The 15,420-nt window shown below is 47.6% G+C and overlaps 1 protein-coding gene and 1 long non-coding RNA gene across 3 annotated transcripts in view; one reads left to right on the forward strand and one right to left on the reverse strand.

Moving 5' to 3' along the window:
- Positions 1-3,726, reverse strand: part of LOC128834047 (uncharacterized) — a 28,249-nt gene extending 24,523 nt beyond the window's left edge. The window contains exon 1 of the long non-coding RNA XR_008444379.1: positions 3,667-3,726. This is a non-coding gene — a long non-coding RNA (uncharacterized LOC128834047). The remainder of the gene's footprint in view (positions 1-3,666) is intronic.
- Positions 3,053-15,420, forward strand: part of RMDN2 (regulator of microtubule dynamics 2) — a 66,489-nt gene continuing 54,121 nt past the window's right edge. The window contains exons 1-2 of one of the 2 annotated variants that reach the window (XM_054022475.1): positions 3,053-3,284; positions 4,814-5,280. In XM_054022475.1, the coding sequence (XP_053878450.1) occupies positions 4,826-5,280 (455 nt within the window). In that variant the 5' untranslated portion in view covers positions 3,053-3,284; positions 4,814-4,825. Of the gene's footprint in view, positions 3,285-3,922; positions 4,013-4,813; positions 5,281-15,420 lie in introns of those variants that run through there. The other variant, XM_054022477.1, reaches the window with a different exon arrangement.

Raw genomic sequence — 15,420 nt, forward strand, 5'->3', positions numbered from 1 at the left:
TTACATGCTGTCTGCATCCATAGCGTGTGGTGGTGTAAGATTTCACAAGATAAGCAGGGTTGGTTGGTGCTTGGATAAGTGACCTCTAAAGAAAACAATGTGCTGTTGGGAATACTGTGGATGTTTTAGTAGGAGGCACATCTGTTTGAGGCAGTTTGGAATCAATGTCCCAGCAAGGTGCTGCTGGTCATGCAGCTTTTTGGAAGAGATGGAAAACGATGCTACTGACCATGACTCTCGTGCTCAAAAATCCTAGGCTAGGTCTACGCTATGGGGAAGAGGGGGGAGAGGGAGGGGTTTGGCCTAAGATACGCAACTTCAGCTACACGAATAGCGTAGCTGAAGTTGCGTATTTTAGGTTGACTTACCTGGCTGTGAAGATGACTTACCTGGCTGCCGCTCCCGTCAACTCCACTTCTGCCTCTCACTGAGGTGGAATTCTGGAGTCGATGGCAGAGCGATCGGGGATCGATTTTATCGTGTCTACACTAGAAGCGATAAATCGATCCCCAATAGATCGATCGCTACCCACCGATCTGGTGGGTAGTGAAGACATGCCCTTAGTCTCAGTCTCCTGGCCACACGCCAATGTAAGAAGCTACAATCTGCCTACCCAAACCCTCTTTGAATATAGTACGCTTTCTTAAATACCTGACCTCAATGGTTTTCCCACAGCTTGCACAACTATATCACCTTCCACCCCAGAGGTAGCTGCATTTCAATATAAGAGTAAATAGTTCCTCTTTCATGAATCTGATTCAAAACCCAGTGAAGTCAATGAAGTTGACAGAAAGACTCGTAATGAGTGTTGGTGCAGGTCCTATTGGCATTAAGGATAGCTTTTTAGATCATAACCTGATCAGACCTTTCCAAGAATTACTTTGTATAAGAAGAACCTACTACAAAGGTTAATGGTAAGGCATTCATCAGCCTTCTGAAGATCCCTTGATTATGTCTGGAATGGATTTCAGGGCAGCAGAGAAGCAAAGAATTTTGGAGTTTAGACACATCTATGATGGGCTTCATTATAAAACAGGAAAGTGAATGTAAATTTTTTTTTGTTTTTTACTATAAATTAACTTAAATTTCAAAATGAAGTTGTATCACCTCCAAAAAATTAGAAATTCTTTGTTTAGAAAATGATGAAAGTGGTGGGGAGGTCTTTCGATAATTTTGAAAATATTTTTTCAATGTTTTGTTTGAGTGGGAAATTTGTTGCAACCATTTTTTCCCCCACGAACCAGGGTGGATAAAAAGCAATGATTTAAAAAAAAATCCGATTTTTTTATTTAAATTGGATTTTTTTGAGGAAAAAACCTATCTAAAGATAGTTTTAATTAAGACACATTATAGCTCAAAGATATCTCATCATGGAATAGGGATTATAAATTCTACTTCTATAAATTCTATAGTATGAGACAATATATTCATTTGTAAGTGCGTTCCAATAGTTCATGGATTAGGACCCAATTTTATGGGGTTCCAGGGGCTTCTGTATAGATTATTTAGGTTAATCTTTCTATCTACCCAATGGGACTCAGTGCTCAGTCTAGAAGATACCATCAGAGATGCTTAGTTTTGCAGTTCTCAAACTGTGGATTTGTGTCTCCAGAGGTAACATGCTTGTTAACAGCAAAAATGTTTTAAAATAAATAAATAATATATATAGGTGAGAAATAACAGACCTCAACTCTATTGTCCCTCTGCAAATTTGTGTACACAGAGTCAATCCCTTACCTCTCTCTAAAAGTGCAAAGATTCTAAACGTTCAATGAATAGAAGATTGTTGGGGGCAGAATAGATCTGGACAAGGAGAAGAAATCTGGAGATAAATGTGAGAAGCGAGGGACATATGCTTGTTTTCTTAAAATATTATATGTTTGCTGTTGAAGAAAAAAATCCAGAATACTTAATGTTGTTGTTTTAGTTAAATAAAACAATTTAAATGTCTGTCTGGTGATGTTCTCCTAATACAGCATGGCAAGAAAATCCTCCAAATATTAATGTTTAACCTGTTGAATTGGAGATAGTTGACCTCCCAAATGACTTCATAAATATCTGCTTCAATTACCTTTGGTAAATGAAATAACCAAACAATCATTTATTTTTTGATATAGCTGTAAAACTAATCTGAAAAATTTTCAAAATAAATCATTCTTTAAAAATGTATAGTATGTATCTTCTAAAAATGAAACCTACATCTATCTCTGAGTTGTGAAGAATATGTATTAAGGTTATAACAACCAGCAAGAATGCAGGAGTCTTCCAGACTAATGATTTAAATAATGATTTAAATCAAATCCACCCTGCCACGAACAGTTTCGGTTTCAACAAATCAGCATTTTCCAATGAAAGGGCCTTTCATCAAGAAATTCCCACCCTGCTCTAGATCCGAGGGTTAGCCCCATTGCTGCTGTGAAGCTCCATGTAGCCACGACATGAAAACTATGAGCTAAACTATGAGCTCCAAGGTGACCACTGGCCACTTGCTTAATACAATCCAACTAAAAGGCTAGAATGCTGGATTCAGACACTGCCCAATCTCTCCTGTTGGAGCTGTTCCACTTTGTATAAATATTCATTGAGCTAGAAACAAAGACTGACTCTATAACCTGGTGAGTAGGAGCCTGAGGACCGAGGACCAAGTCCCTGCTTTATGTTCTGTTCGCACAGCGCCTAGCACAAGGTGATCCTGGTCCACACGTGAGGCTCCCCTAGGCGCTATGGGAACAGGAATAATCAAAAATATATCCCAGGTGATGGGGGGGGGGGTCTTTCTGCAGAAATCCTGCGCCGCTTTCACTTCCTTTCTCTGAAGCTGCCTGTAAAGCAGCTGCCCGTTACCGGCTGGTACTGCTATCACTGTAAAGTTAGCGTCCCCGCCCCAGCGAGCAGCTGCCCTTGCCTAGCCAGGCTGTCCCAGGAGCCCCGCGCAGGGCCCAGCGGGGACGGGCGCACCCGGGGGAAGCCTATTGAAGTCACTGGGCGGTTGGCAGGAGGCTTCAGCGGGGCCGGGATTTCACCCCGGGCCCTTGTCCCCGCCGCAGGGGACGCTGGCTCCGCATTGCCCCCCGCGCAGGAGCCGCCCCGGGGCGGACGGGCTCCGGGCTGGCCGCAGTCCTCGGGGTCTCCAGCCCCGGAGCGGCCCCGCTCGCCCGGCCCATCTGTATCCGGGTCTCGGCAGCTCTTGGGCGGCCCCCTGCGCCGCGCCCGCCCCCTCCGTCCTCCCAGGCGGAGCCGCTTCTCCTCTCTGAGCCGGAGCCCCGCCACCCCCGCGCTGCCCGGTACGTAACCGGGGCTGAATCGACCCCTGGGGGTCCCACTACCGATCTCCGGCTGCAGCCCGCCCGCCAGCACCCCGCCTCTCCCCGGGCAGGAGGCAGCGCCTCTGGCTCCGCACGCAGCCCGCCCGGGCAATGGGCTGCGGAGCTGCCCTCCCCGCCGCGCCCCGTGCTCAGAAACCCGGCGGGACTAGCCGCCCGCTGAGAAGGCGCCAGCTCGGCAAATGCACCTGACCCCGCAGGCAGGGTCCAGGTCCCTGCCCTGCCCCCCCCGGGGAGAAGGGGCCTGAGGAGTCCGTCACGCGCCGCGGGTCCCTGAAGCCGCCGGGACGGCCCTGGACTGTGCCCTCTGCTCGCCTCTGAGTTCTCTCTGCTCCCTAGTTACCATGTCCCGGCCGGCTGGTGTGCGAGAGGGAGACGCAGTGAACGCTCCAGTGCTGGGGCCGTGTATCTTCCCCTGCTCCTGGAACCCGTCCCTCCTTTCACTCATTTGTGCTTTTCTAAAATATCCTCCCTTTGTGCTGAACGTGCCCTGCTTGGGGTCAGGTGAAGACTTTTCCGAAGTCTGAAGACCATCCAACCCTTTCGGCTGTTTTTTGACCAAGGGAGTCAGGGGAAGATAGTGCTTCCACCTCTGGAAAAAAAAAAATTAGGACTACTTTTGTGTAGGGAAATCTCTAAGCCAACCTTCAAACACCAAATTGCCCATATGGTTAGACCTTCACAGAAGGGTAATCCTTGCATGTCTTTGAAAAGAATTTAAAAATTATGAAGATACAAGCCATTTTTAAAGGCTCCATGTATGCACAATAGACATTTTATTAAACTATGTCAGTGCCTGCTGTAAAACAGGCTGTGCCACTCCATAGTGCCATAGCTAGGTATTTTGTGTATGTGCAAACTAAGGCAGCCTCCTTTGACTGTCACAATTTCTTTGGGGGCACTGTAGGGGGGCAGATCTACATGCAGAGTCTGACCCTGAGCCCCTGATCTTGCAAACCCTTATGCATGTACATAACTTTTAAGGCAGGACCATATCTGAAGTTACACACAAGTTTTTGTAAAATCAGGGCTTAAATTTGTAAAGTGCTGTGAAAATATAAATTAAGTAAATGTTAAGTATTATTAGAAACTATTGCAGTTTAAAAACCATAGAATTTTATAAAACCAAACTACAGAGGTTTCTCCTTTTAAAACAGATACGCCAAAGGACATTAACTGCAATATTAAGGTTACAAATGAAGGCCCCAGTCCTGCACACACGTAAGTGTGTTTGCCGAATGGGGGCCTTGAACACAAAAAAACTGAGAAGTACATAAGTTAAGGTCTTTATTGCAACATTGTTGCCCTCATTGCACGTATATAGTATTTTATTTTATTACTACTGAGGCAAATAAATGTATATGATACCTAAGTATATACCATATCTGCTGGCTGGTATAGACTTAGATTTATGGTTTAAAAGGTAAGAGAGTATTTCTGACGGAGTGAAAAAGCAGATTTCATTCTCTCCCTCCCTGCTTCATTTTCAGATAAACAGAGAGATGTCTCACTCTGAAAACAAAGGGCTGATATTGGGCATAATGGCAGGGGCTGCTGGAATAAGCTTGGTACTGGTTTGTTATCACAAGAGCCGAAAATCTGGGGCACCTGTAAATTTGCCTGCATTTCTAGATTTACGCAGCAGATTTCGTTATGTAGATTTGCAAAATGAAACTCATAATGAGCAAGGAACAGTAATGGCTTTACAAGGAAGACAGCTTCAGATACTGGAAAAATTGAATGGCTTACTATTGAGTGTGGAAGAACTGAAGAGAGAAGTGAAGTTTCTTAAAGAAGCTATTCCAAAGCTGGAAGAGGTTGTTCGAGATGAGCTGCAAGGGAAGGCTGGTGTTCGTCAGATTAGCCCTTTACACAAAGCCACCAGAAAAAGAAGAGCTGAGACAGTTTATGGTGCAACAGAAACTACCAGCTCTGAGGAGGCAGATAGTGAAGGAGGGTGAGTCTTTAAAATATTTCATGCACGATACACTTTAAAATTGGCATGCAAACAACATTTTATTACCATATATGTGGAATTATGTTCTGTAAACAGCAGTCTAGTTTATTTATGTTTCATATGTACTAATTATTCTATATCTCAGCATCTGAAAAAGCTTTCCAAATCAGTAGGGCCATCATCTACCCTGCTGTGGTGGATTTGCACAGGTCTTCTAGGAATGTCAATTTTGTACAGAAAAAAAAACAAATCTAAATGAAGCATTTTGGAACACATGGGATGGAATGGTTCAATATTTTGTTTCAACGTGACTTTTAATATTTAAATTTATATTTTCTAATATAAAAATTTAGTTTTATATTTTCTATTATATATAAAATTTTAGAGTAATAAAACAAACAGTTTTTTTCCAAAATATTTATTTTGCCTGAAATTTTAATTTTTTGGGGTTTGTTCCTATTCAGAATGAAAACAGATTTTGAAATCATGAAATTTCCTGCATAACATAACTTCTGGCTCCTGCACAGCACTGCTCCTAACCTTCTCATTGAGGCATCCCATATCGGCACAACTTCAGATGGAATGTTTAAAAAGAAGTTCCTTCTGAAATGTATCAAAAATGTTACTCTTGGATCATTTTTTAAGGGTCCCAGTTGTGTCTAAGAGTTTAGTGTTTTCCCTTCAAAGTGCATTATACTCCTCACTAATTGTGTTCAATGCTCCCCATTGCCTGAGAAATGAGTATACCGTTTTCTTAGTGAGGTCATCATTTGCTGGCCTGGAAACACAGAATCTAAGCTTAGTTTCTGATCTCACTTTCTGTAAGTTTAAACAGGTACAGCATGGGCAATGACATACCATTCAGTCCTTGGCCTTTTTCCTAGGACTGCAAATAAATGCCAGTTGTCATGGAGGATTATGTAGAATTTTATTAACGGGTTACTGAAGTCCTTTATAAATATTTTTCTCTTTTAAGAAAAGGAAAGAAATAGTTTGCCCCAAATGTGTGTTCTCAACTCTTCAGTGCATATGCTGACAAATCTGCTACACCACTGAGGCCTGGTCTACACTACGGGTTTAGGTCGACTTTAGCAGCGTTAAACCGAATTAAGCCTGGACACGTCCACACAACGAGGCCCTTTCTTTCGAATTAAAGGGCCCTTTAAACCGGTTTCTTTACACCACCTCCGACGAGGGGATTAGCGATAAAACCGGCCTTTGCGGGTCGGAATTGGGGTAGTGTGGACGGAATTCGATGTTATTGGCCTCCGGGAGCTATCCCACAGTGCTTCATTGTGACCGCTCTGGACAGCGCTCTCAACTCAGATGCACTGACCAGGTAGACAGGAAAAGACCCGCGAAGGTTTGAATTTCATTTCCTGTTTGCCCAGCGTGGAGAGCACAGGTGACCACGCAGAGCTCATCAGCACAGGTAACCGTCATGGAGTCCTCCCAGGATCGCAAAAGAGCTCCAGCATGGACCGAACGGGAGGTACGAGATCTGCTCGCCATATGGGGAGATGAAGCAGTGATAGCTGAACTCCGTAGCAGTAAAAGAAATGGAAAAGTATTAGAAAAGATCTCCAAGGCCATGAAGGACCGAGGCCATAACAGGGACACACAGCAGTGCCGCGTGAAAATTAAGGAGCTAAGGCAAGCCTACCACAAAGCCAGAGAAGCAAACGGAAGGTCCGGGGCAGAGCCGCAAACTTGCCGCTACTACGCGGAGCTGCATGCGATCCTAGGGGGTGCAGCCACCACTACCCCAACCGTGTGCTATGACTCTCTCACTGGAGAAACACACAGGGAAGACGGTTCGGGGAACGAGGAAGATGACGATGGAGGTACTGTAGGTAGCTCACAGCAGCAAGGAAGCGGAGAAACCGGTTTCCCCAACAGCCAGGATATGTTTGTGACCCTGGACCTGGAACCAGTAACCCCCGAACTCACCCAAGACCCTCAGGGCACACAGGAGACCTCTGGTGAGTGTAACTTTGTAAATATTTGTAAACATTACAAAAAAAAAGCAAGCAAGTCTGTTAACGTGTATGGGGATGGGGCGGAAATCCTCCAGGGACATCTCCAGAAAGCTCTCCTGGTTGAAATGGGGTGATTTTATTAAGGGGGACATTCAGAGGCGCCCGTTCCTGCTCTTCTGACCAGAAATGTTCCCCGCTGTTAACCACGCGGTGGGGGGGAGGGGTGAAGTGATCATCCCAGAGAATCGTGTGTGTGTGTGTGGGGGGGGGTGGTTTACTTGTGTTTGTGCCGCATGTTAACCGGGAAACCGCAGCCCCCTCCTTTTACATTGAAACCCCATTTTAAATGGACAACCCAATTCATCCTTGATATGGGAAATGCGCTGCTGTTTGCAACCTTTCCCGCATGTTAAGAAGGTTAAAAAAGCCAAAACACTGTGGCCTACGATGGCTGCCTGCAAGCCGAAATATGCGACCTTGTAATGAAAGAGTGTACCCATTGTTCCCTAAAATGTGTCCTTTTTAACCACCTCTCCCTTCTCCTCCACCAGCTGCAAATGTTTCTCCTTCGCAGAGGCTCGTGAACATTAGAAAGAGAAAACGTAAGACGAGGGACGAGATGTTCACGGAGCTGCAGATGTCCGCCCAGGCTGATAGAGCACAGCAGAATGCGTGGAGGCAGTCAATGACGGAGATGAGAAAAGCCCAATATGAACGAGAGGAGAGGTGGCGGGCTGAATCGCGGGAAGAACAGAGCAAGTGGCGGGCTGAAGACGATAGGTGGCGTCAGCTTGCAGACAGACGGCAAGAGGCAATGCTCCGTCTGCTGGAGCATCAAAGTGATATGCTCGAGCGTATGGTTGAGTTGCAGGAAAGGCAGCAGGAGCAGAGACCGCCGCTACAGCCCCTGTGTAACCAACAGCCCTCCTCCCCAAGTTCCATAGCCTCCTCACCCAGACGCCCAAGAACACGGTGGGGGGGCCTCCGTCCACCCAGTCACTCCACCCCAGATGATCGCCAAAGCATCAGAAGGCTGGCCTTCAATAAGAGTTAAAGTTTTAAAATGCAGTGTGTCCTTTTCCATCCCTCCTCCCCCACCCATCCCAGGCTACCTTGGCAATTATCCCCCTACCTCTGTAAGGAACTAATAAAGAATGCATGAATGTGAAAAAACAATGACTTTATTGCCTCTGCAAGGGGGAGGGGAGGGTGGGGTGGGGTGGTTGGTTTACAGGGAAGTAGAGTGAACCGGGTCGGGGGGGGGGGTTGGAGGGTTCATCAAGGAGAAACAAACAGAAGTTTCACACAGTAGCCTGGCCAGTCACAAAACTCGTTTTCAAAGCTTCTCTGATGCGCACCGCGCCCTGCTGTGCTCCTCTAACCGCCCTGGTGTCTGGCTGCGCGTAATCAGCGGCCAGGCGAGTTGCCTCAACCTCCCACCCCGCCATAAAGGTCTCCCCCTTACTCTCACAGATATTGTGGAGCGCACAGCAAGCAGCAATAACAATAGGGATATTCTTTTCGCTGAGGTCTGAGCGAGTCAGTAAGCTGCGCCAGCGCGCTTTTAAACGTCCAAATGCACATTCCACCACCATTCGGCACTTGCTCAGCCTGTAGTTGAACAGGTCCTGACTCCTGTCCAGGCTGCCTGTGTACGGCTTCATGAGCCATGGCATTAAGGGGTAGGCTGGGTCCCCAAGGATCACGATAGGCATTTCAACATCCCCAATGGTCACTTTCTGGTCCGGGAAGAAAGTCCCTTCCTCCAGCTTTCGAAACAGAGCAGAGTTCCTGAAGACGCGAGCATCATGTACCTTTCCCGGCCATCCCACGTTGATGTTGGTGAAACGTCCCTTGTGATCCACCAGGGCTTGCAGCAGCATTGAAAAGTACCCCTTGCGGTTTACGTAGTCGGTGGCTTGGTGCTCCGGTGACAAGATAGGGATATGGGTTCCGTCTATGGCCCCGCCACAGTTTGGGAATCCCATTTCAGCAAAACCATCCACTATTGACTGCACGTTGCCCAGAGTCACTACCCTTGCTATCACCAGGTCTTTCATTGCCCTGGCAAATTGGATCACAGCAGCCCCCACCGTAGATTTGCCCACTCCAAATTGATTCCCGACTGACCGGTAGCTGTCTGGCGTTGCAAGCTTCCACAGGGCTATCGCCACTCGCTTCTCAACTGTGAGGGCTGCTCTCATCTTGGTATTCTGGCGCTTCAGGGCAGGGGAAAGCAAGTCACAAAGTTCCATGAAAGTGGCCTTACGCATGCGAAAGTTTCGCAGCCACTGGGAATCGTCCCATACCTGCAGCACGATGCGATCCCACCAGTCTGTGCTTGTTTCCCGGGCCCAGAATCGGCGTTCCACGGTATCAACCTGCCCCAGTGACACCATGATTTCCACATTGCTGGGGCCTGTGCCTTGTGAGAGGTCTATGGCCATGTCAATTTCCTCATCACTCTCGTCGCCGTGCTGCAATCGCCTCCTCGCCTGGTCCGGGTTTCGCCTTGGCATGTTCTGGCTCTGCATATACTCCAGGACAATGCGCGTGGTGTTCATAGTGCTCATAATTGCCGCGGTGATCTGAGCGGGCTCCATGATCCCAGTGCTAGCTATGGCGCCTGGTCAGAAAAAAGGCGCGAAAGTAGTATCTGATGGACCAGGAGAAGGAGGGCGGGAGGGAGGGAGGGAGGGAGGGAGGGCCAAGTGACGACATGGCGTACAGGTACAGGAACAGGGAGAAACACAAACAACTGTCACACAGAATGGTCCCCCCAAAGATTAAACTGGAAACCCTGGGCTTAGCAGGCCGTTGATTTCACGGAGGAAGGGGAAGCAAATGAACACAGAATAAATCTATTTTTTACATCTTAAGGTGGCAGCCGACGCTGCAGCATGAGTGACAGCCATACCAGTATGATGATGATGGGTACCAATCATAATATACCATCATCTGCCAAAAGGCAAGGGGCTGCTGCTGTGTAGCAATGCAGCCCCATGTCTGCCAGCCCCACGTCCGCCAGCACCCAGCATCGCCCTCGGCCTCTTCTGGGTGCTTAGCAGACAATATTGGGCAATTGGCAGAAAATAGTACATTATGACTGGTAACCGTCATCATCGAGACAGTAGCATGTCTGCCCAGGTGGCCATGATTGACAGCCACTCCAGTACGACGACGACGGGTACCAGTCATAATATACCATCGCCTGGAAGGGGCTGGTGCAATGCAGCCCTACGGCTGCCAGCCCCACGGCTATCACTCATGCTACACCGTCTACTGCCAAAAGGCAGTTAGCAGCTGCTGCTGTGTAGCAATGCAGTCCCACGTCTGCCGGCACCCAGAGGACATATGGTGACGGTGAGCTCAGCTGTGCTGAGCGGGCTCCATGTTGTCTGCACAGGTAACCCAGGTAACCCAGGTAAAAAGGCGCGAATCTATTGTCTGCCGTTGCTGTGACGGGGGAGGGAGGGGCCTGACGACATGTACCCAGAACCGCCCGCGACACTGTTTTGCATCATCCGGGCATTGGGATCTCAACCCAGAATTCAAAGAAAAGGCGTGAACCGCTTCGCGGCTCGAGCTGTGGCGCAAACGTAGTATCTGACGGCCTAGGGGAAGGAGGGAGGGGGGCCGAGTGACGACATGGCGTACAGGCACAGGGAATTAAAATAAAGAACGGTGGCTGTGCATCAGGGAGAGACACAAACAACTGTCACAGACTGGTCCCCCCCAAAGATTAAACTGAAAACCCTGGGTTTAGCAGGCCGTTGATTTGACGGAGGGAGGGGGAAGCAAATGAATACAGAGAAAATCTATTTTTTACATCTTAAGACGACGGTGCAGCGTGACTGATAGCCCTCGGCATCTTTCTGGGTGCTTGGCAGCAAATACGGGGCGGTGTATGACGATGGTCTTCAGGCCTATTGCACGAGCTGCTGCTCAGGGAAGACTCTGCTAATGTGCGATGACCCGACTTGTAATAGGCCGGCTAACAGTCATAATACACCATTTACTGCCAAAAGGCAAGCCCCACGGCTGCCAGCACCCAGATCGCCGATGAAGGCTACCAGTCTACTGCACCGTCTACCGCCAAAAGGCAGTTAGCAGCTGCTGCTGTGTAGCAATGCAGTCCCACGTCTGCCGGCACCAAGAGGATATATGGTGACGGTGAGCTCAGCTGTGCTGAGCGGGCTCCATGTTGTCTGCACAGGTAACCCAGGTAACTAACCCAGATAAAAGGGCGCGAATCTATTGTCTGCCGTTGCTGTGACGGGGGAGGGAGGGGCCTGACGACATGTACCCAGAACCGCCCGCGACACTGTTTTGCATCATCCGGGCATTGGGATCTCAACCCAGAATTCCAAGGGGCGGCGGAGACTGCGGGAACTGTGGGATAGCTGTGGGATAGCTACCCATAGTGCAATGCTCCGGAAGTCGACGCTAGCCTCGTACTGTGGACGCGGTCTGCCGACTAGAGCACCTAGAGTGTGGACATACACAATCGGCTGTATACAACCGATTTCAATAAAACCGGCTTCTATAAATTCGAACTAATTTCGTAGTGTAGACATACCCTTAGAGACTGTGCTCTGAAGAGAGCTCTCAATGTCCATGCAAATGTGTTCATGGAATGGCTGCAATATTTGAAGTTATATGTAGGCTATCTTTTAAATCAAATCAGATTAATGTAATAAATTCTAAACATGCTGTAGAATTGTAAAGGCTTGCATTTAGTAACAGTCTAAGACAATATAGAGAGCCAGCGTCTATGATCTGTCTTTAATGTGATGAAGGAAAAGTTCTGGGATCATGCTTTTGGTTTAATTGTGTTTTAGTAGGGAAATTCCACAGAGAGAGAGCATCTCTCTTGTTTGAGATACTAAAGGTGTGATACAGTCAAAGAAATACAGAACAGCTTTTCTGTATTTATGCCTTTTCTGTTATTTCTGACTTCTAGTGGCTTTAAAGGTAGTTATCGAATGGTTCTGTAAACAGGTGTTGCATATTATGGTAACCTGTTGTGTCTGAATATTATATATGTGTAGGGTAGACTGCATCTAACATGAATACTGAAAATTAGTAAATCTAACTAATCAAATATATTATACAAAATCATTATTGTTGGTCAAAGTTGTTGGTAGACTTCAATACTAATATTCCCCAGATGTATTTGAAGTTATATGTAGGCTGTCTTTTAAATCAAATCAGATTAATGTAATAATCAACTATGATATTCTTGGATTATTAGTTTGACTGTCATAGGAAAATGTTTTAACAACATACAGATTTACCTGAGGCTGAAATAATCAAATAGCCTTTTTTTTTTTTTTAACTAAGTTAAAGGTGAAAATTTAAGCACATAAGTAATCCCATTGACTTCAGTGGAAGTACTGATGTGATTAAAATTAGTACTGATTAAAATGTGCTGGGTGCTTTCCAATCTTTACTCAAACTTTTACAACCAGGGTGATATAAAAGGCTGCTAGCTTGTTCTGGTGAAACCAGTCATTGGGCTCCTTTTAGCTTTTTTCACATCAGTAATTTTTAATATTTTCTTACTTTGTCATTTAGCAATTGGAAGAATTCTCTATTTTGAGGTAAATCAGCCTCTGATTCAAACTGATAAACTGCATATATCCTTGCTTTAATGAGAAGATGTCTTTAAATCTGTGTTCCCTTCTTAGTACAGTAACTCCTCACTTAATGTCCTCCCACTTAACATTGTTAAGAAGTTATGTCACTGCTCCATTAGGGAACATGCTCATTTAAAGTTGTGCAATGCTCCCTTATAACGTCGTTTGGCTGACTTTACAAGGGATCATTGCACAAGTTCCTCTTCTCCACCTCCTCCCCCTCCCTTCCTCCTTCCCAGCACGGGGACGCAGTGTGCTCCGGGGGGGGGGGGGGGGGGAGAGGTGGAGTGGGGGGGGGAAGAGGCGGGCCTGGAGTGGAGTGGGGACGGGAAGAGGAAGGCCTGGAGCATCCCCCGGCAAAGTCAGCACCTGTTCTTCTGGGGAGAAGCTGCTGCTGCGCAAGGTGCTTCCTGGCGTCCTTGCCTGCCTCATTGTGTGCAGCGGGCTGTGCCTGTGTGGGTAAGATGGGCACCTCCTCACCACAGTACAGTACTGTACAGTATAATGCCTTTTGTCTGCCCCCTGTCCCCCCAAATTTCCTTGGAACCTAACCCCCTGCATTTACATTAAATCTTATGGGAAAATTGGATTCATTTAACATAGTTTCACTTGAAGTTGCATTTTTCAGGAACATAACTACAACGTTAAGTGGGGAGTTATTGTATGTAATGCTTTCATACTGAAAATGTTTACAATATCTTATAAAGGTGTAGAGGAGAGAACAGTCAGTGAGTAAATTCATAGGTAGATGAGACTCAATGTATTTGTTCCCTGATGCTGCAAACAGTTAAGCAGATGCTTAAATTATGTCGAGTATACTCATTGCTCTGTGAAAATAGGGCTACTAACATGTGAAGTCATGCATGTGTAACTATTTGCAGGATCAGAGCCATAGATGGTACCGTACTCTTTGGACCTTTTGCTTAGGGTTACCATTCGTCCGGATTTACCCGGACATGTCCTCCTTTTTGTGCTAAAAATAGCATCCGGGGGGAATTTGTAAAGCACTCACAATGTCCGGGATTTCCCCCTCCCCCGGCAGAGTGAGCGGCTGGGAGGGCTGCAGGGAAGTCCCGGGCCGGACTCAGGAGCAGCTGTAGAGGAGCCGGATCCGCCCTGCATTCTGAGCCGGCAGCTCCCTTGCAGCCCAGTCCGGCAGCACTGTGCAGGGCCAGGGACCGGGTTTTGTTGTGCAGGGCCAGGGACCGGGTTTTGTTGTGCTGGGGAGCTCAGCCACGTGTCCAGCTCGGCTGCACAGAGCCCAACACTGTTCTGAGCAGCAGGGTAAGGAGGTCAGGGGGCAGGAAGGTTCTGGAGGTGGCAGTCAAGAAACGGGGGGGGGGCTTTTTGGGGGGAGTGGAGAAAGTTTTGGGCAGTCAGGGTACAGGTAGGGGGTAGGGTCCTGGGGGGCAGTTGGGGGGGTCTTAGGAGGGGGCAGTTAGGGGACAAGGAACAGGGAGCCTTAGGTAGGGGGTGGGGTTCTGGAGGGCAGTTAGGAGGGGGCAGTCAGGGGACAAGGAGCGGGGGGGGAGTGTTTGGGAGTTCTGGGGGGGGCTGTCAGGTGGCAGGGGTGGGGAGATGGATCGGAGCAATCAGGGGACAGGGAGAAGAGGGGTTTAGATGGGTTGCGAGTTCTGGGGGGGGGGGGGCTGTCAGGGGGCAGGAGTGCGGAGAGGGATCGGAGCAGTCAGGGGACAGGGAGCAGAGGGGTTTAGATGGGTTGGGAGTTCTGGGGGGGGGCTGTCAGGGGGTGGGGAGTGGTTGGATGGGGCGTGGGAGTCCCAGGGGTCTGTCTGGGGGTGGGGGTGTGGATAAGGGTTGGGGCAGTCAGGGGACAAGAGGCAGGGAGGCTTAGATAGGGAGTGGAGTCCTGGGGGGCAGTTAGGGGCAGGGGTCCCAGGAGGGGGCAGTCAGGGGACAAGGAACGGGGGGAGGGTTGGGGGTTCTGGGGGGGCGGGAAGTGGGAGGGGCAGGGGCGGGGCTAGGGCAGGGCTCCTCCCGTCCTCTTTTTTTCTTGCTGAAATATGGTAACCCTACTTTTGCTGTAGGGACAAGTAGTTTTTAAACTTGCTATCTGAAAAACTGTGAAAAGGTCAAACTAGGAGAAGATTAAAAACATTGCTGTACTACATCTGGGCTATCAGCATCCATCACTGCTAGGTTTTTTTGGTGGCCAGTTCTCTGATGGACTAATTGAGTGTCTTGTGACTCTTTTCAGCAAGAATGGAGTTGTAGTATAATACACTACAGCTCCCAGAAACCAGTGGTTTTGCCTTAATAATGTAACATTGTTTCAGCATGTTTCATTTAATAATATACCTAGCATTTTTCCTTTGTCAGAGATTATTTAAGAGATACTGTTTTTTCTTTTTTTAAGTATCAAAATGAACAATTCAACAACATCATTTATCTTTATCAAGGGAACAGACTGTCTCCTCCACATATTTCTGTGAGGATTCACAAGCGAGGGCGGGGAGGGAGGAAGTGCTACATATGAATATTAATACAGACTAGGAGAGTTT

This window comes from Malaclemys terrapin, chromosome 3, assembly GCF_027887155.1.
Source record: "Malaclemys terrapin pileata isolate rMalTer1 chromosome 3, rMalTer1.hap1, whole genome shotgun sequence".
NCBI lineage: Eukaryota > Metazoa > Chordata > Testudines > Emydidae > Malaclemys > Malaclemys terrapin.